This window comes from Myotis brandtii, unplaced genomic scaffold (assembly GCF_000412655.1).
Source record: "Myotis brandtii unplaced genomic scaffold, ASM41265v1 scaffold48, whole genome shotgun sequence".
NCBI lineage: Eukaryota > Metazoa > Chordata > Mammalia > Chiroptera > Vespertilionidae > Myotis > Myotis brandtii.
Window position 1 is genome coordinate 4,648,495 of NW_005368341.1, and position 20,011 is coordinate 4,668,505.

Consider the following 20,011-nt stretch of genomic DNA (forward strand, 5'->3'; position numbering starts at 1 on the left):
TATTCTCCAACAGGCTGTCAAATGGGTCCTTATGGAATATAAATCAGACTATGCTTCCCAGCTCAAAATTCTTCAGTGATTTCCTCCCTCCTTCAGAGTGAAAAACCAAGGGCATAACCACAGCCTACAAGGCCATAAATATGGTCTGTAACCACCCTCACGTACACCTCTCTGACTTCTCTTCCTCCTTACTCTCTCCACTCCAGCCACTCTGGCTTCCTGCTTTTCCTCACACATGCTTAGCTTTCTCCTACCTCAGGATCTTTGCATCTGCTTTTCCTTATACCTCAGATGGCCTTCCCCCAGTTCAGGTAGCCACATGACTTGCTCCTCCATGTCCTTATTTTCTCTAATCACCTTTGTAAAACAGCATATATGTAAACATACAGGTGGAGATGTCAGGTCATTCTTTTATTTTCTTTACCTTGCTTTATTTTTCTCCATAGCACCGAACAGATCAGAGTATATTTATTTGTTTGTTATTTTGTTTTGTTTTTTTCCTACCTCCCATTAGAGAGTATATTCCATGAAGGCCTTTTTTTGTTGTTATTGCTGTTGTTTATTGCTTTATCTCCAGCTCCTAGAACAATGCCTGGCACATAGTAGGTACTCAGTAAATATTTCTTAAAATAAAATGAATAAACGTGACCACTTACTCTCTGTGACTTTAGGAAAATATCTCAATGCTATTACCTTTTAAATGAACGTAATGCCCATGCCTATCTCAGAGGTTATTATAAAAATAAAATGAAATCTGTAACAAGCCAATTGAGAACTCAACAAAGGACATTACCATAACATTGTTTTTACTTTTTTATTCCTTTTCATCATAATCATTTGAAATTTTCTCTAAAAAATTATTAAGTGCCAGAACATTGTATTGCATATAATTCTAAAGGGAAAATGACTTAATTGTCCATTGAAATACTGACAAGAAACAAATCCCTTATGAGATCACAAAATTTACTGACATCATATCTACAGCTGAACATTCCCTGGGTTGTCCACCTGGAATTTGCCCTGACTGGGTACACTCCCCTTAAATTCTTTAGTGGAACTTTTCTTCCCATTAAGCCTCACAGTGCAGGGCTTAGATCAGTCTCTGATACTTCAATGGAGGAAGTAGAACTTGGCTGTGAACTTAGTAAAACTGTCACTGGCTTTCTGTGGTCCTACACTATTTAGTTGGTTTATACCTGAAACTCTGCTGCTTCTTGTTAATTTTATTTTGTTTAGAATGAGTGAGATCCTAGGTATGGTGTTATTTGATTGATTTTAAAGTGAAGTGCATTTTGGTTTCCAAGTTAATTACTGTCAGCAGCCTCATTCCTCTACGGTCATTTACCACGGCATATTAAAATTGTCTCTTTATGTGTTTGTCTCTCCCACTGGATCCTAAGCTACCTGAAAGTAGGTGCTATGTCTTAGTCATATCAGCATTGTTAACATCTGGCCCCTGCTAGCCCATTGGAGATTATCAATAGATATTTTTTAAAACAAAGGCTATGCAGTGTGATATTGCAAGAACGGACGCTAGACCAAATGATGTAAGGTTGAACCCTGGCACTGCCACTGTGTGAGATCAGGCAAATTGCTTCCATTTCCTCCTTTATAGAGTAAGGACAATATTATTGTTTCTCTCATACGGTTGTGATAAGAATTAAATTCAAAAATGCAAACTGCTTATAACAGTGTGCTTAATAAATAGAATTCACTCTATATAATAAATATAATTATTAGGACTCAGTAAACATTAGCTTTCACTAAATGCAAAAATGAGTGGCCCTTTCACGCCACTTAATTCCAAAGCAGTTTCAGTCATCTTTAGATCAGACATCCTGCTCAAGAGATAGCGAGTGTACGCCTGTCTGACCCCATTCACCTCTCCTGCAATCTTAAAGTGGCTTCTGATCTTTCTCAATTCGGTCCCTCAGGAAGCTACTGCCAGTTCACTGGTGTTCACCCAAGAACTGGAAGATTATCTGCCCCTCTTCTGCTCATTGCCTGCTCTCATTACATGTGCAAAAGGAAGGTCAGGTAGAGGATCAGAAGTAGTTAACCCAAAGATGCCAGCCTCAAGCTTGAGTCGCTTGGTGGACGGGACACAGCCTCACCTTATGGAACTGTGGAGGGTATATTCGAGCAGCCCCATGGTTCAGTAGTAGCTGGTAGCAGATCTCAGGCTGGGCGGCAGGCCGCACAGAGGTGACCTTCAGCACGTACTGGATGGCCGCACAGCCATTGATGTCCATGAGGTTGGCCTCAGCGCCCGCTTCCAGCATCATGTGCATGAGCACGTGGTCACAGTTCCAGGCTGCCTTGTGGAGCGGAGATTTGAAGTCATCATCCCTGGCGTTGACCTCGGCATGGTAGTCGAGCAGCATGCGGCAGACGAGGTGATGCTCCCTGCTGTACTCCTGCTCTTTAAAGCGGAGGGCCCAGTAGGTGGCGACAGCCAGGGGCGTCTCCATGTGGGCGTTCACACTGTCCACTACGGCCCCATGCTCCACGTAGAAGGCCACCAGCTCCGAGAGGCCGAAGTGGGCAGCTGTGTGCAAGGGGGTCTCTTCATCCTGGTTGTTGGTCTTCATGTTCACGTTTGCCCCTAGGAAGGGAGATTGAGGAAGCCGATTATTTAAACTGATGTTGACATTATACCCAAGGTTCATTAAACAGGACTTTACTGCTGCTTCCCTTTTAACCTCTGACTGCCATACATTATCCCTTGTGTCCCCATTCTCTTTCTGGGCCCCATGGAAGCCATTCCTTTGACACAACAGTGCCATCTGCTGGACAAGCTGCAAATGCACTAGGGTGGGGCGTAGGGGTGAAGCGGGGGAGTGGAGAACAAAGGATTTCAGGCTGTTTGTTGAGTGTTCTTACAAAGTGGTCCCCATAACTAATCGCTTTTTATCAGTAAAATAGAAAACATCATTGAAAGTTTATACCGCAATCTTTGAAACTCATACAAGTAGTTTTAAAAATCATCAGTTTCTTTGAATGTTTCACAAAATCATGTTTTTCTTCTTTCAAAGCAGAAAAGCCTGAAAGTTTGGTCCAGGCAAACTTTATTTATTTACTTATTTATTTTTTTAAGTGTGGCAAGGCTGCCTAACTTTATATATCTAATCAATATATTGTTGATTTTTTACAGAGAGGAAGGGAGAGGGATAGAGAGTTAGAAACATCGATCAGCTGCCTCCTGCACATCTCCTACTGGGGATGTGCCCACAACCAAGGTACATGCCCTTGACCAGAATCAAACCTGGGACCTTTCAGTCTGCAGGCCAAAGCTCTATCCACTGAGCCAAACCGGTTAGAGTAAGGCAAACTTTAGTGGCGTGTTTGACAGACAGTACTAGAGCCGCCAAGGCTGTGAGGCTCTCTTGGAACACAGTGGGGGAAAAACAACAACCACAAATACTTTGACCTCCAAACTAGCCTTAAGGTCATGTTTTACATTGAAAGGGGTGGAAGCCAGTAGTATAATGGAAATACCCATTGAAAGGAAGGCAAGCCCAGTGGTGAGGCTTGGTGGTTGAGCATCGACCTAAGAACCAGGTCACCAGTAGATTCCCAGTCAGGTCACATGCCTGGGTTTCTGGTTTGATCCCCCTGTTGGGGGCATGCAGGAGGCAGCTGACTGATGTTTCTCATGGATGTTTCTATACCGCTCCCTTCTTCTCTCTTAAAATCAATAAAATATTTTTTAAAAAAGAAAGACAATGATTTAGCAACTGTGACGTATTTGATTTATGGGAAACAATGGCTGTTAGAAATAAATTTTTAGTACTTGGAAAGTTCCTTAGGAATTATTTAATCCAACCGTATGTAACAGGCCAGGAAACTGATGAGAGTTTTATTTTTCTGATAGGAAATATTAAGAACTAGAATGGTCAACTTGAGAAGCTGAAGTTTTCCTTCTCTGCCTAATTTAAGGTGGTGAACCAAATGACCCTTGGGGGCCTACTATATTATTGATTCTACTGGAAATTTATATAGTTACTTCAAGTATAAATCTTGATATACTTATTATTATTATGCCAGCAACAAATATTTATTAAGCACTTAACATGGACAATATCCTGAGCTAAAAGCTTTTCATATATCGCCTCATCAAATCTTCCCATATTTCTTTGCAGTAGGTACAATTTTTACCCTAATTTTACAGCTAAAGAAATTTGTTAGGCTAATAACCACACCAAGCTAAGAAGTAAAGAGGTTGGAAAACAGCCTGACTTCAAAATCTCTTACCACTGTTCTGTTCTTTCCACTTCGTTATTTTTCTAGAAAATTTTTCTGTACTTTACTCTTGATATTGAAAACTTGAAAGTGGTATAGAAATCATGTTGCATTTTGTTAATTTAAAAAATCTGTTCTCCAAATATTGCTCCTCTATGCCCTTTTTTATGGCATTCTCTGGTCATATAGAACATATTTGAGAAAAGCAATACTCCTACAGATGTGCTCAGTATTCTATACAAAATCAACCCCCCTCCCCCCCCCCGCCCCCAGTGAGGTGTCTGAGGGCACATTGCTCCGTAAACTCTGAGACTGTCAGTAGCCCAACTTGCAGAAAGCAGAATTCTAACCAAAGATCGTCATGCACGGAGCTATCTGTGTTCATCAGTATTCTGCCCCAGAGAAGTCCTGGGCCAGGTCTCCTTTTAGGTCAGCCCTTCTTTTCTCTGGAGTGCAAAGCAATGAATAAGAATGTCTTCCCAGAAGCCTTATTCCGGGTCACTGGAGAGTTTCCAGTAAGGAAGGGAATCAAAGGGTCAGGATGAAAATTTTACGGGCCAAATCGGAACAAACCACATTCTTTATTTTTAAATGTACTTGGACATTTATAATTGACCCTTGACCTCTTGGTACAACTCGACAGGCTGCGCAGTTTCCCTTTCTGAATAGAGGATCCTTATTTTTATAGTATTTGAATTGTGTCTTGGAGTGCTTTATATTTCCAGGGAATATGTAAAGTGGGATGATTTGACTACTTTTTAATTCTAGATTTTTGGGAAATTTAAAAAATACATTGTTAATGCAGAAATACAATGTATTTGTGTCCTGGAACTGTTGTAACAAAGTACCACACACTAGGTAGCTTATTTCATGGTTCTGGAGACTAGAAGTTCGAAATTAAGATGTGGGCAGGGCTGGTCCTTTCTGGCTCCTTCTGGGGGCTTTAAGGGAGAATCTGTCTCATGCCTTCTCCTAGCTTGTGGCGACAGCAGGCAATCCTTGGTGTTCGTTGGCTTGTAGATGTCGCTCCAAGGTCTGCCTCCATCTTCACATGGTGTTCTGTGTCTCTGTGTCTTCACAGGTCTGTCTTCTTATAAGGACACAAGTCATACTGCAATAGGGGCCCATCTTGCTCCCATTCATCTTAACTAGTTACATCTGCAACAACCCTATCTTCACATACTGAAGTATTAGGGATTAGGACTTCAATATACCTTCTTTTTGAGGGGGAGAGAGTACACAATTCAACCCATAACATATAACATGCATTACATAATATATAAAAATACATATGTGCAGTTTAAAAATATTGTAAATAAAGCCATCTTCCATGTAATCATATCCCAGGTCAAGAAATCAAACAGAAGAAGAAGAAGAAGAAGAAGAAGAAGAAGAAGAAGAAGAAGAAGAAGAAGAAGGAGGAGGAGGAGGAGGAGGAGGAGAAGAAGAAAAATCAAACACTTTGAGACCCAGAGGATCCCTTTCCTATGTATCTTTCTCTAATCAACTCCTCCATCTTGCCAGAGATAATTATTATCCTGACTCTTATGATAATCTTGTCTTTGTAATTCTTTATAGTTTATCACCTTTGTTTATATCTCTAAATAAAATAGTTTGATTTCATTCATTTTTAACTTTATCTAAATGGATTAATAAGCACATTCTTTTATGACTTGCTTCTTTCACTCAACATTATATTTGTGAAAATAATTTGTTTTGTAATGTTTAAGTCTCGTTTGTTCATTTTATTGTGTTCTACTTCATAGCACGAGTAACCCACAATTCATCCATCCTACTGGTGCTGGGTATTTCCAGTTTCAGGTTATTCCAAACACTGCTGCCAGAGCATTCTTGTAGATTCTCAAACCCCGGGAATTTTGGCAGGGTTTCTCTGAGTTCCAAACCTATGAGAGAAATTGCTGGGGCATTGGACAGCATATCGCCAGTGTCCTTAGAGGGTATAAAAAAGGTGGTGTACCAGTTTCCACTCCCATAAGCCATGAGTGAGGGTTCTTATTGTGCCATATTCTTGTCAACATTTCAGTCTATTTAATTTTAATCAATCTGGTGGGTGTGTAGTGACATCTCATTGTGTATGACTGTTTGTTTTCCTAGTTAACAATTCAGTTAGCCATATTTTACCTTACTATTGGGTATAAAACTTTTTTTTCTAAAAAGTTTTGATCTTATGACTAATGCTACAATTAATAAATTCATAAGTAAATTTCAGGATTATTTCCTTGGCATAAATCTGCACCCCCCCCCCAAAAAAAAATAGAGTCATTAAGATGAACCATGAACTATTGTAAGGGGCTTAATGAATAATTGCCAAATGTTATATTTATATCTCTTTCATTGATGTAGAAGAGTGCTATTTCACTCGCCAGTGTGTGGTTATAGATTTTTAAAAATGTTTTGTTAGTTTAGAAGTAAAAAAAATGGTCTCTTTTTTAAAAATGTGAATTCATTTAACTATTAGATTTTAAAGATTTTTTCTGTAATTATTAACAAGTTGTATTTCATCTTTGGCTAAATGTCCAAATTTTTGTCCTTTTATACATTGAAGCTTTTCTGTTTTGTTTACATATATATGAGTTCTTCATTAAATTAAGATGTAATCCTGGGTTTTCATAATTGTTATAAAATTTTAAACCAGTTTACTTGGACTTTCTTAAATACAATGATGCTAAAGAGGGAGAGAGAGAGAGAGAAACATCGATGTGAGAGCTCAGCATTGATGTGAGAGCATAACATAGATCAGCTGCCACCTGCAGGGATGGAGCCTGCAATCCAATCATGTGCCCTGACCAGGAGTCAAACCAGCAACCCTTTGGTGCATGGGACAATATCCAACCAACTGACCCACACTGGCCAGGGCCAAACAAGTTTTTGTGTGTATTTTTTTAAATAGTAGATTGTCCTACTCCTCTCAGAGGTTGCAAAACTATCCAGATTAATTAAAATTTAGTTTTATCATAGATTTTTTAAATGTTTAGTATTGGACTCATCTGGAACTTATTTTGGAGTAGACATCAATTTAGGAAGAATTGACAGTCTTACAATATAAAGTCTTTCTAGCCAAAACCATGGTCTGTTTCTCTAAAAGATTTTCTTTACATTCTGTAAACTATATTACCCTCCCAGCCCCACTGCCAATTTTTTTTGCAGTAATTTTCATTCTACAGGAGCAGGGTAAATTATTTCTGAGACAAAGCAACTTTAAGTGAGAGAAGGCCTTTCATGAACCTTTTAATTCATGCAAGATGCTCTCCAGAAGTAGTCTGGAATGGTTGCAAGCGAATTCAATAAAAATTTTAATTTGTACTGCTCAATAAAAAACAAGGACTTTCTAGATTTCACCGGTAGGCAAAGGAGACATGGATTTGTGTGCACCAAGAATGGGATGAAGAGAAGAGACAGGATAACAATGTGAACAGAAAGTGGGAGTTGGTCACAAGAAATGGTACCTGGCCAGCTAGACCAGGCCAGGCCCAGGGAAAAGATAATCCTGAAGCCAGGATTGCTGAGCGTCACAGTACCAGTCAGTATTCTTTTTTTTTCTGTTCTCCCAGTCTGTGTGATTGTCTCCTTTCACTATCCCCCACTGGAGAATAACTTCATGAATCCTGGTGATAGGACCTCATATTCCTTATTTCTTTCCAAATAAAGTTAACCTGCCTCCCAGTGCCTGTAGTTTGGTTGGAAGATCCCGGGTGTCATCACTGTGGCTCCATCTGCTGGGCATTGCTATTTCCTGCAGGATACCAGTTGGCCCTCAGAGCCACCCAAATCTCATGACCTCAAGAGCTACATGACAGTACGAGCAAGAGGAGGTCTCTGACTCTACAGAAACTGTCACCATGCTTGCTGTAGTTTCCTTTCTTCCAAGATAAAATTTTACATTAAAAACCCAGTCCATTTCTCCTTTCTTCCATCCCTTTCTGTCTCCACAGACATAACTACTAAAGTTGATTTTTGTCATTGTAAACTTTTGTTCTTTTATTACGCATATATTTATCCACAAACAACATATACTATCTTTACATGTTCTTATAAACTGTGTAAGTGGTATCTCACTTTTGCAATCTGTTTTGCTCAGTCACATTATGTTTGGAGTGGGGAACTGATTTTTTTATTTATTTCAACTGCTGAATAGAACGACATTGCATAATTAAGCTACAGCTTTAGCACTCCTCTGCTAAAGAAAGTTAAGTTGTTTTAGCTTTTTTATAATAACAAGTACCTTTCAAATTATGCAGGAGTTTCTTGAGAGAGAGAAATAGAATTACTGGGTAGTAGTGTATGAACATTTCAACTATATAAAAGTATACTCATTAGTGCTTATATCAATTTATATGTACATCAGTACAGTTTAAATACTTCCAACCCTGGATACTGTCAAACAGATTAATGTTTGTCAACTAGGTGGTATGAAAAGATGTTTTGATTTAGTTTGCATCCCCCTGCTTACTAGTAAAGTTGAGCGTCTTTGCATACGTTTACAGGCAACAAGATTTCCACTTGTATAAATTGTCTATTCATAGCCTCTATCCACATTTCATTGGGATTTTTGTGTTTTTCTTATTTATTTTTCAGGATATACATAAGATCATTATTGAGAAAATAATAAAAACTTTAATGAAGTCAAAGGACTTAAATTTAAATAAATGGCAAGCTTTGCTATGTTCGTGGATAGAAAGATTCACTACTGTAAAGATGGCAATTCTTCCTGAATTGATCTATAAATTTAATGCAATGAAAACGTTATTTTCACAGAATTTGTATAGAATAAAGAGCAAGTCAACTTTAGAAAAAAGTGGAAAAAAAATGAAAAGGAAAGAAGAGATGGTGAAGAAGGGGTACTTACCCTATCAGATATTCAAGCAAACTATAATTAAAGCACTGTGGTACTGATGCATAGAGAGATAACTAGACCAATGAAATATAGTGGAGAGCCTAGAAACAAACCTACTTACAAACAGCATCTGTAATGACAGATGGGGCAGTACCAATTGGTGTGAGAATTCATGGGCTATTTAATAAAAATATTGGGACCAAACACTATCAGTTTCGTACAAGCACAAATCTGAGCTTGTGTATTGAGTGTTTGTGTGTATGTGCCTGTGTGATAAACTTCAGATAAATCAAAGGCGAATGAAAAGCTAAATAATAAACTTCTAAAATATAGACTTATCCTGGGGACTACTTCGTAAGTTCTATAAGTGACCAAGCACTGTGCTGTCTGTACACCTGAAACTAACATAATATTGAATGTCAACTGTAGTTGAAAAATAAGAATAAATAAAATAAACATGTAGGAGTTTGGCCCAGAGGAGAATGGGCAGCCCTCCCTATGTGGTCACTGTGTTTGCAGAGTACCCTCTCAGCTTACTAACTTTCCACCACTTCATAAGTTCTATAAGTGACCAAGCACTGTGCTGTCTGTATACCTGAAACTAACATAATATTGAATGTCAACTGTAGTTGAAAAATAAGAATAAATAAAATAAACATGTAGGAGTTTGGCCCAGAGGGGAATGGGCAGCCCTCCCTATGTGGTCACTGTGTTTGCAGAGTACCCTCTCAGCTTACTAACTTTCCACTGAGGCAGTTTTATCAGGGACTTCTCTTAGAACTCCCTGTTCCAGCCCTAAAACACAATCCTCCACTTCTTTGACCTGCCCTTCTAAAAGAATTTTAACTGCTGCATTTGATTTCGTAATCACTAAACTACAGTTATTTTCATTATTTCTATGCACTTATTGGGTTGCAGTGCTTTCAACATCTACCAGCTGCAGAAGGTGGCCCAGCTAGATTCCTCACCTTCTCGGCTGGTCTCCCTTCCTTTCCCTCGCACCAGCTCTGCAGGGGCTGGAACCCGCCATGAGTAAGATGGATAAAAAGGAATCGAAGTGCTGAGTGCGAGAAGAAGGGTACACACCTTCCCCAGCTGCAGGCTTTCAGTCTGCGGCAGACTTGAGCAAGGGGAGAGGGGAGCTATCCTCTATTTAGTAAATTCAGCTTGAATTATTTGCCCTGGAAGTCCAACGTTTGAATGGAGACTCACCTGCGAAACTTAAAGTGACTATGTAACTTTTCCTTACCTAAGAATTACCAGAGAAGCCATCCACCCACCTGAGTTTTCCTCCCACAGTAAAAGAGAAACTAGATCCTCTGAACAATTTATAGAGATATTGGAAAACAAAAATTCCATTTTTTTAAATGAATACATTCCATGTACTTTGCATGATCCAGCTAATAGTCACGTGTCTAGTAAATTTTTAAGGGAGGACATCTTTTGGCAAATTTTATAAAAACACAAATAGCTGAGCCTATTTTTCTATTGTCATCCTGCATTAAAAATAATATTTAAAGAGTGTAGAATTCCTGGGTGATTTTATCCATAATTTTCCATAAGTTTGTTCTACTCTTTTCTAATACTGAACATTATAAAGAAATGGAAGTCCATCAACATTTTGGTCCTTTACAAGCAATCTACTTTTTATTTACTCACTTGTTTGTATACTTTTACTATTTCTATTGCTGAAAATTGATATTTTATCAAAGATTTTTCTAGGTTTATATATTTTTTTTACCTTATTTTGCCAGGAACCAAACCTACTCAATTCATCTCCACATGATGTGTTTTTCTACACACTAAAACATAGTTTTCTACCCTGTTTTAAAATATTGGTCAGATTCAAAAAGATAACAGTGTTTTATATATTGAAGACTATGCAACCTCTTTTTGCTTAATGGTCATCACCCACCAATTATTGAGTCATGGTCATTGAAAAGAAATCTCCTCTTACAATTTTTTAAGCTCTAATTCTCAAATGCATGTGTGAAAATATGGTCTATTGCTCGTGGCTTTCTTTTTAACGCCATTTTAAAAACTTACACTTTTCTTAGAAAAAGCACTAAGACAGGATGAAAAGTATTCAGTCTCCTTGGTTATGGTGGCCCCCAGTATGTGTGAAAACATAAGGAGACATGGGTTATTATCACGGGTTATAATAAGAAGAATTTGAGAAGACATTTGGTTCAACTTATTAACTTGAGGTAAAAGTTTAGAATCTTCATTAGCTCCTTGTTTTGTCAGAGATGTCTTCATTCTCAGCAGCTTAACTTCAACTGCCTCCATTCAAAACCGTACTCATATAGGCTTTTGTGCAGGTAAAAGACAGCACATTTGTTCAGCGTTCTTTTGTGAAAATATTCATAACATCTGCTATTTTTCAAGCCCTCAGGAGGAGTTTTACATATATTGTCTCGCTTGTTATTAACAGTGAGCATTCTTCAGAAACATCTATTATTCGAAGATTAGATTTTTTTTTCTCTTCCTATTCAGGGCCTTTCATTTCCTGGGATTGTTTCTCAAGTCTGCTTCTTTGTCAAGGATGCAATTCTGTGCAGTGTCAGGTTTGTTATTAACTGTCACCAAAGCATATTTTCAGTTGGCTGCTTTGTTCTAGTTTCAATTTTGCCCTTTTCAATCTACAATCTTTGGCAAATATATTGTCCTGTATCTTTCATAGTCTTGTCTTAAATGAAATCTTAAATGAAACACCATTCCCTCTAAGGCCCCATTTCTCTAATTCTCCCATTCTCCTGGGTCTGGAGCTGAGAACTACCCACTTCCAGATCAACCATGGTGCTTTGGAACCATTACTCTGTCACCCTTGTGTACACTCCTCATCCGTGACGGTTGATGTCCCCCAAGAGGTTACTCTTGCTCCCCTCTTATCTACGATCTTGTAAGCTCTTAGTCATTCTCCCATTTTCTCTGAACACATAGGTATCTGGCTCAGTCTCTCTTTCATCTGTGTCCTGACATCATCCTGTAATACCTCCGTAGATGACCCATTCAACACATTCACGCTCAGAATTCTGAAATCTGGGACAGATTGTATTACTGTTACCAAATATCTTGATCTTATTACCAAACAAGGGCTCACTGCCCAACGTGCATAGGAGATAATCCTATAACACCAGCTTTTGAGAAAATAAAAAAGCTTTTATTGCAAGGTCGACTGGCAAGGAGACAGGAGGCAAGGCTCAAATCTGTCTCCCCGATCCAGGTTCCCAGAGAGATTTTTAAGGGGTTTCATCGCTGGATCTTCCGGGACAATGAACCCTTTGCTCAGGTTTTGTGCAGACACCGACATGCCCTTGCTTATGTTGTTTCCTGGACCTGCAAAGACCTTCAGTTTTTTTCTTTGACTGACTACCTTTACTCATCCTTCAAGATTCAGTGCCATGTCATCCAGAAAGCCTTCCTTCACCCCCAGTCTGTGCTACCTGTCTCTCCAAAGCAAAAATGTTATTATCACTCTAAGGCAGTGGTTCTCAACCTTCTGGCCCTTTAAATACAGTTCCTCATGTTGTGACCCAACCATAAAATTATTTTCATTGCTACTTCATAACTGTAATGTTGCTACTGTTATGAATCGTAATGTAAATATCTGATATGCAGGATGGTCTTAGGCGACTCCTGTGAAAGGGTCGTTCGACCACCAAAGGGGTCGTGACCCACAGGTTAAGAACCGCTGCTCTAAGGAATAACACATTTGGGTGTCTTCTTTCTCATTTCAAGATCTTTTGAAACAGATGCTATTTCTATTTGTCTTTGTGTCCCTTGTGCCTGGTACATTCATGCATTCAACAAATGTTTGTTGAGACCCTACTGTGGACCACTATTGTTCTAGGCTCCGGAATACCATAGTAAATAAGCCAGACAATGTCCCTAACTTCATGGAATTTACATGCTAGTGAAGAAGAGAGACAAAATTGATAACATATCCTATATAATAAAGAGGTAATATGCAAATTAACCCCCAAGCCCTCACAAGATGGCTGCCTATGACCAGGTCAGCAGTGGGGTTAGTGAGGGATGACCAAACGACTGAACAAGCAGGCTGCGTGGGGCGACCAGGCCGGCAGGGGGGCTAGTTAGGGGCGACCACACAGGCAGGCAGGTGAGCGATTAGGAGCCAGGGGTCCAGGATTGTGAGAGGGATGTCCAACTGCCAGATTAGGCCTGATCTCAGGGACTGGCAGTCAGACATTTCCCAAGGGGTCCCGGATTGGAGAGGGTGCAGGCTGGGCTGAGGGGACCCCTCCCATACATGAATTTTGTGCACTGGGCCTCTAATATATATATAATATGTTTATATATGTAAAAAGGTTGTGAGTGATGTTACATAAACCACGTGTAAAGAAAAGTAAAGCTGAGTAAAGTGATGGAGGATGGTGAGGGAAGAAGATGACACTTACAATGTAAAGACTTTCTGAGGATGAGACCGTGGTGCAGCAGGGAGGTAGCCATCTGAAGATAATGGGGAAAGGCTTTCCTGGCCTGAAGGCAATAGCAAGAGAAAAGACTCTAAGGTAGGCAGGAACAAGACAGATGTATTCAGAAAATGCAAGGAAGGCAAGCATCATCAGAGGTGAGTGACAGAGGGAGTGGTTGGAAATAGCATTGGTGAGGCAGGCAGGGGTCAGACAATGTCAGGCTCAGAAGGTCACAGAAAGACTTTAGACCAAATTTTTAATGTGGGGGAAACATTGGTAAGGGAAACGATCTGATTCACCTTTTATAAAGATCACTCGAGCTGGCTGTGTGGAGGGTGGGCTGTACGAAAGGCAAGAGTGAAAGCAGAAAAATTATTGGAAGTCCATCATTGTAGACCAGAAAGAAATACGTGATGTGGGCAAGGGCACTCTCTGTGTATGTGGTTTGAAATTGTCTGACTGGAGATATATTTTAATGGCACCAACATGTGGGGGGGGGGCAGTTGCAGTGTGAGGGAAAGTGATGAAACACAGATGCCTTCTAGGTTTTTGGCTTGAGCACCTGGAGAAACAAAATTGTCATTTATTAAGATGGAGAGCATGGAGGCAGGGACGGGAAACCCAGTTTCAGTCTGGACATGGTGAGTGTGAGTGGAGGTAGGTTTTTATGTAGTTGGGTAGAAGAGCTGGAGTTCAGAGGACAGGGTCAGGCTGGGATAATATGGGAGTTAACACCATTTGGTGAGATTTGAATTGATAGAACCAAATAAGATCACCAAGGTGAGTTTAGATGAGAAAAGCATATCTTCACCTGGGACCCACCAACTTTTAAATGTACAAAAGAGAAACAAATCCAGGAAACAGGACTGAAGAAAAGCCAGTGAAGGGGTAGAAAACAGCTTGCTCTCCAAATGCCATTAAATCAAGCCCTTTTTTCACATACTCTGTTCTCCTAGCAAGTTTCTTGACAGCCGCCTGTATTTTTTAAAACATATTAAAACCATGAAGCAAATATCACAAACTATTTCCTTCTGTCTCCTGAAGCAAATCTTTTTCATATCAAAGCTTATCGCTCAACTCCACAGAATATTGCTTCTTGTCCCCTGGGACACAGCCTCTTTCTCATACAGCCCATGTGTATTTATTCTTATGTTTGTTTTTAATTTACTCAACCTAAAGGAAAAGCTATCTTTCTAGACGTGAACAATCCACATGTAGGCACTGAGCTCAGTCACCTTATACTTATTTTTTATCTCTTCCGTTAAAAAAAGAACACACTGATTAAAATTTAGTAAAATAACCATAGATAAGACCGATTAACTCAGATTTTGGAAAATGTACTATTTTGCTACTTCCTGCTAATCTTATTGGGCTCATAAAGTCAGACCATATCTTATGATGGGACAGTGTTTGTGCTAAAGAAAATGAATGTTATTGTCATTCAATGGGGAGGGGGGAAAGGTTAATCCTGGGAAGATTCTTGTTATTATCCTTTTTTTAGGGCCTTGAATTTGGAGAAAGTGAATAATGACTTCTTTTTCTACCCAGGGACAAAATTCTGTCTGTTCTGGACCCAGAGCAACGGGTGGCCAAGATTGAATGGCCCTCACCACACAGAGGCAGGTCTGGAATGAGACAGGAAGGTGATGAGGTATGAATGGGAGTGATACCCCAGCCAAAAGAGGATTCTCCAGTTTTAAGGAGATGGGCACACTTGTATAATCCAAGGTCATCTCTAAATCTCAAGGTCCTTAATTTAATGACACCTGACAAATCCCCTTTGTCACATAGGTGACATATTCATTTACAGATCTCAGGGGTTATGAAGTGGACATCTTTGGAGGGTTTTATTATTCTGCCTACTCCAAAGAGATAAAACTTAGCCTCCGATGGGAAGCTGGAGGAATGATTAATGTACACAGAGCTAAACGCAGTTCTTGCTGCACCAAATATGTATTCCATTTCTAGCTACATGCTCCCATTTCATTCTTTTAAGCCACTATTTCTGTTCTGTGATATATTAGTACTATAAGAGGCATAAAAAAAATAAAGGCTCTGTAGCCTAAGCTTGTTTGCTCAGTGGTTAGAGCGCCGGCCCGAGGACTGAAGGATCTCAGATTCAATTCCCAGTCTAGAGCATGTACGTGGGGTGTGTGTTTGCTCCCCAACCCCAATTTGGGTGGGTGTGGGAAGTAACCAATAGATGTTTCTCTCTCATATTGATGTTTCTCTCTCTCTCCCCCTTCTCTCTTTCTTCCACGCTCTCTCTAAAGAACAATGGGGGGGGGGAAGATCTTTGGGTGCGGACTTAAAAAATAATAATTTAACCAAATTTGTGCATTCTGTGTACCTTTGTATACTTACAATTTACATTAATATATGAAAGATTCTGAAAGTACTATGGGAAGGAAATCTGTCTAATTTAACTTGGGTTTTCCCAAACTTATTTGACCAAGGAACTGTCTTTTTGTAACACCTGTCAACAGTTCCAGAACCAGTATTTAATATAATAGACATTGGGAAATGCATTTCTAGACAATACAAAAGTAAGGCATGGGAAAAGAACCACATGTGAAGATCCATGGGTTCTTGCTTGAGTTCTCTAGAATAGGTTTGGATTATTATCTCATTTAGTAAGTGAGGGCTTATATTCGAAGAGGTTAAATCTTGTGCTTACTCATGTAGATAGTGATTGGGGATGGAGGGGGGTGGGTAGTCAGTATTTAAACCCAGGCAAGCTTACTATCTTCTTAAACACTACATTTGAATTAATCTTTCATAGCAAGCCATATTGGAGTCCCTTGGGTTGAATATGCCCCTTGATCTAATCGGTGTGGTGGGGAAGGACCCTGTGTTACAGAACATAACAACCTACACTTTCCCGTCATCAAAGACTGTGAACAAGGCAGTTCTAGAAGGTGAGCCAATGGCAGTTTTATTGACGGATACACTCAGTCTATAATGGAGAGGCACAGGACTAGGCAACTGGGCAGTTCTGTCGAGATTCTAAGTAGCAAAGGAGAGGCAGCACCACCTAGTGGCAAAGGCCTGGCTCTGCATCGAGGTCAATTTGCATTCAAAACCTGGTCTTACCAGTAAACAATTTGTCTACAACTCAGTGTTTTAATCTGCAAATGGGGAATAATAGCATTAATCCCATAGGATGGTTGAGAGGATTAAAAGAGAATATGGATAAAATGCCAGGCATGCAATAGAAATGCCATTTGAGGTTATTACTTTTATTTTTTTATATATCTTTATTGTTGAAAATATTATGATGTCCCCTTTTCCCCCTCCATTGACCCCCTCTACCCTGCTCCAGCCCACTTCCCAGGCCTTCACCACACTATTGTCTATCTAGGGGTTATGCATGATTATTAAGTCCAAGCAGACCTTTTCTGGGACTTTCATTCAATCTTTTTCTCCTGCCCGAACCCAGGTTAATTCAACTTTGCTTTAAGGAGTGAATTTCCTTCCTGCCTTGACTACTCAGTTCTTTGGTTGGTGCTGCCTTCTTAATTAGCGCGCGGGCTGCCGGGACTTCTAAGGCTGCTGGTAACAAAGGCGAAGGAGGCGCTGGGGCCTCCCCGCAGTATTTAGCCCTCTGTGCCTCTACAACTTCTGACTGCTACTGAGACGTTTTATCTCAGAAAAGAGAGGGTTCTCCCTGCTTCTGTTCCCATTAGTGTTCTAATTAGTAGAAACTTCAGGAAGCTGGGTTAAGCTTGAATTTTAGCCTCCAATTCTGGTGCATTGGCCACTTCCCCTATTTGTGTATTTTCTTGGTTAGCTAAATGGAAAACTGAGATAGGGACCTCCGGCTCTTGTTTGATTCACCCTTTTACCTCCTAATCTGGGCCCTGAGTCTCCTTCTAAAATTGTTTATTACTCATGGAGACTACAATGAAAACACTCGCATTTCTGTTTTTAAACCTGATGTCTTTGGCTAAATTATGTTTAAAAATCTTCAGGGAATAATAAGATCCAGGCTCCTCTAAGTAAAAAACAAATTAGAGTGGTGCCCATAGAAGAAGCATAAGGAGAAGGAGGAGGAGGAGGAGAAAGAAAAAGGAGGAAGAAGAAGAAGCAGAGAGAAGGAAGGAGAAGGAAGGAGAAGCAGAGAGGAGGAGGAGGAGGAGGAGGAGCAGGAGGAGAGAGGAGGGCCAAGGAAACTTCATCCTTTAATTTCTCATTTCAGAGGCTTCTAGTTATAAAGCAAAGATAACATGTCCAGACTGAAAACTCACAGCACAAATCACACATAGCCTTTGATCAGAGAATTGACAGTAGGGAGAGCCGGTGGGAGCAGGAAGCCTATAATACTAAGGAGGAGAGAAGGCTGTAATTAACACTCCCTCTGAGAGAGCACTTGGGAATCCTCCGGGCAGTAGTAAGCAACCCAAATTTAACACAATAGGCCTGGGATAGTCAGATAGATGAGACCAAAGCAATTAGCATTGGGATTTTTAAAAAGTTGTTCACCTAATTTAGTGTCAGGGATATTTAACTTGCACTCCTTGTTTCTACTTATTTTAATCTTCGCTATATCACATTGTTAGAGGTAGAAATTAGAAAATTAATCAAAGTGTTGTTTTTAATTAAAGAGTTTAATTTTAAGAAAAATTAACTAATGGAATTTTAATATGTCTTGTTCAATCACTTAGCTACACCTTCGTTGGAGCAAATCCAGAAAACCCAAATAAAGGCAGAAGGAAAAGATCAGCTTCTGTGTTGAGGGTCTGCTTTGCAACTACAAACCTTCTAGGTACCAAAAAAAAAAGGCAAAATGATTGCTTTGAGGGGGACCCATTCTAGGAGAAGTATTGATAGTTCTTCACATCTTTTAATTAAACCTCTAATATACCCAGAATTACTCATAAAATACTCAATTTTTTTTAAGAAAAACCTTTAAAAACATCTTATGGTAGTGAATTTTTTAAGCTAATGGAATTCTAATACAGCATTTAAACTGCTCTTTTCTGTGGGCACTGTCAACTTAGTACAAACTTTTCTCCTATTTTTTTTAATTAGCAGAATGCCCCAGAAGGATAAGCAGTATACAATATTCAGCAAGGCACAGTAGGACCATCATGGACGCAAACCATACAGCATAGGGCCTGCTTGCATCTCACCAGTTGTGTGAATGGGGGCCTTACTGAACTTCCTCTGAGTTCTGATTTCTCATCTATAAAATTAAGAGAATAATATGTACCTCACATGGTTGTTGCAAGGATTAAATGAGACATTTTATTTTAAAGTACCTGACATTCCACATCCTAGATGCTTAACATACATTATTTTCCTTTCCATTTTCCCCTTCATATGCATATAGACCAGCAACATCAATTTCCTTTGTATAGAAAGCCAATGCTGTTAACTTTATTAGGCTAAATTTTCCATTAAGCATTTATCCTTATTCATTAGCTAGAGGACTGACTCACAAAGATATTAAATTATTTACTCAAGTTTAATGAATGAAATTGAAAACCTTTTTCCCTGCTTAACATGAATATGCCCTTTTCAGTATGCAGAGCTTTGTTGCATTTATTCAGAAGCTATCGCTAAGTGCTTAGTTTGGAACACAGGATTAATGAGCCCAGAGACAGGGCGTTCGTCACTATGGCAACCAAACTAGCTTTGCCCTGTTCCAAGCTCAAAGAACGGATGCAGGATGCTTAACTCTGGCCTGAGGTATATAGCTGGGTGTTCTTTTTCATATATTTGACTCCCCGTTGCTGCCTCCAATTACTCCCTAATTCTGTTGGTAAAAAAAGAAAAAGAAAAAGGACATCCTTGCTTCTTTGGGGCTCTGCTTTTTCATCTGTACCACCTGCCCTCCTTCCTGAATACATTTATCTCCCCATCAGTTTCTGAAGATTTTGGCACATTATGCCTCTCCACACAAATTCTAGATGACCTTAACTACCAATGTCCAGGTCCCTCAATGTCTGGATCTTGTTTTCTCCAGTGACTTTCCCCTCCTCTCTGACCTGGTGACTCCCACCCACAGTTATACCAGGACTGAAACACCACCTTCACCTGGTCAGTCTCCAGAAATTACAAATTTCCACGTTCGATTCTCTGACCATAACTGCTCATCTTCGCATCTTGGTTTCATTAGAACCCCTCTGTGTTCTCATTGTCCATTCGATGTACTGACTTTCCTTCCCTATCTATCCAGCTAAGTTCCATATTCCATCATTTCAAAAACTCTTTTGCCCAGACCTTCCACTACCTCCCACTCTTCATAGCACCTACCTGGTTCTATGCAGCTGAGAGACGTATGGCAAAAATTACTCTTTAGGTGATGTGCCATCTGTACAAGGCTGGTACCACCATAAAGTCAAACATAGAAACTCAACTGGGTCTTCAAGACTGCTCAGCAACCCATTATATCTCTGTTTAACTTATCCCCCCCCCCCAATAATAATTATCTCAACCGTTTTCACTCCTCAATCCTTTAACCCTTTTTCCT

At 39.7% G+C, this 20,011-nt stretch overlaps 1 protein-coding gene across 1 annotated transcript in view; it reads right to left on the minus strand.

Moving 5' to 3' along the window:
- Positions 1 to 20,011, minus strand: part of ASB4 (ankyrin repeat and SOCS box containing 4) — a 127,541-nt gene that overhangs the window by 10,545 nt on the left and 96,985 nt on the right. Inside the window, exon 4 of the mRNA XM_014547557.1 lies at positions 2,115 to 2,605. Coding sequence (XP_014403043.1) covers positions 2,115 to 2,605 — 491 coding nt within the window. The remainder of the gene's footprint in view (positions 1 to 2,114; positions 2,606 to 20,011) is intronic.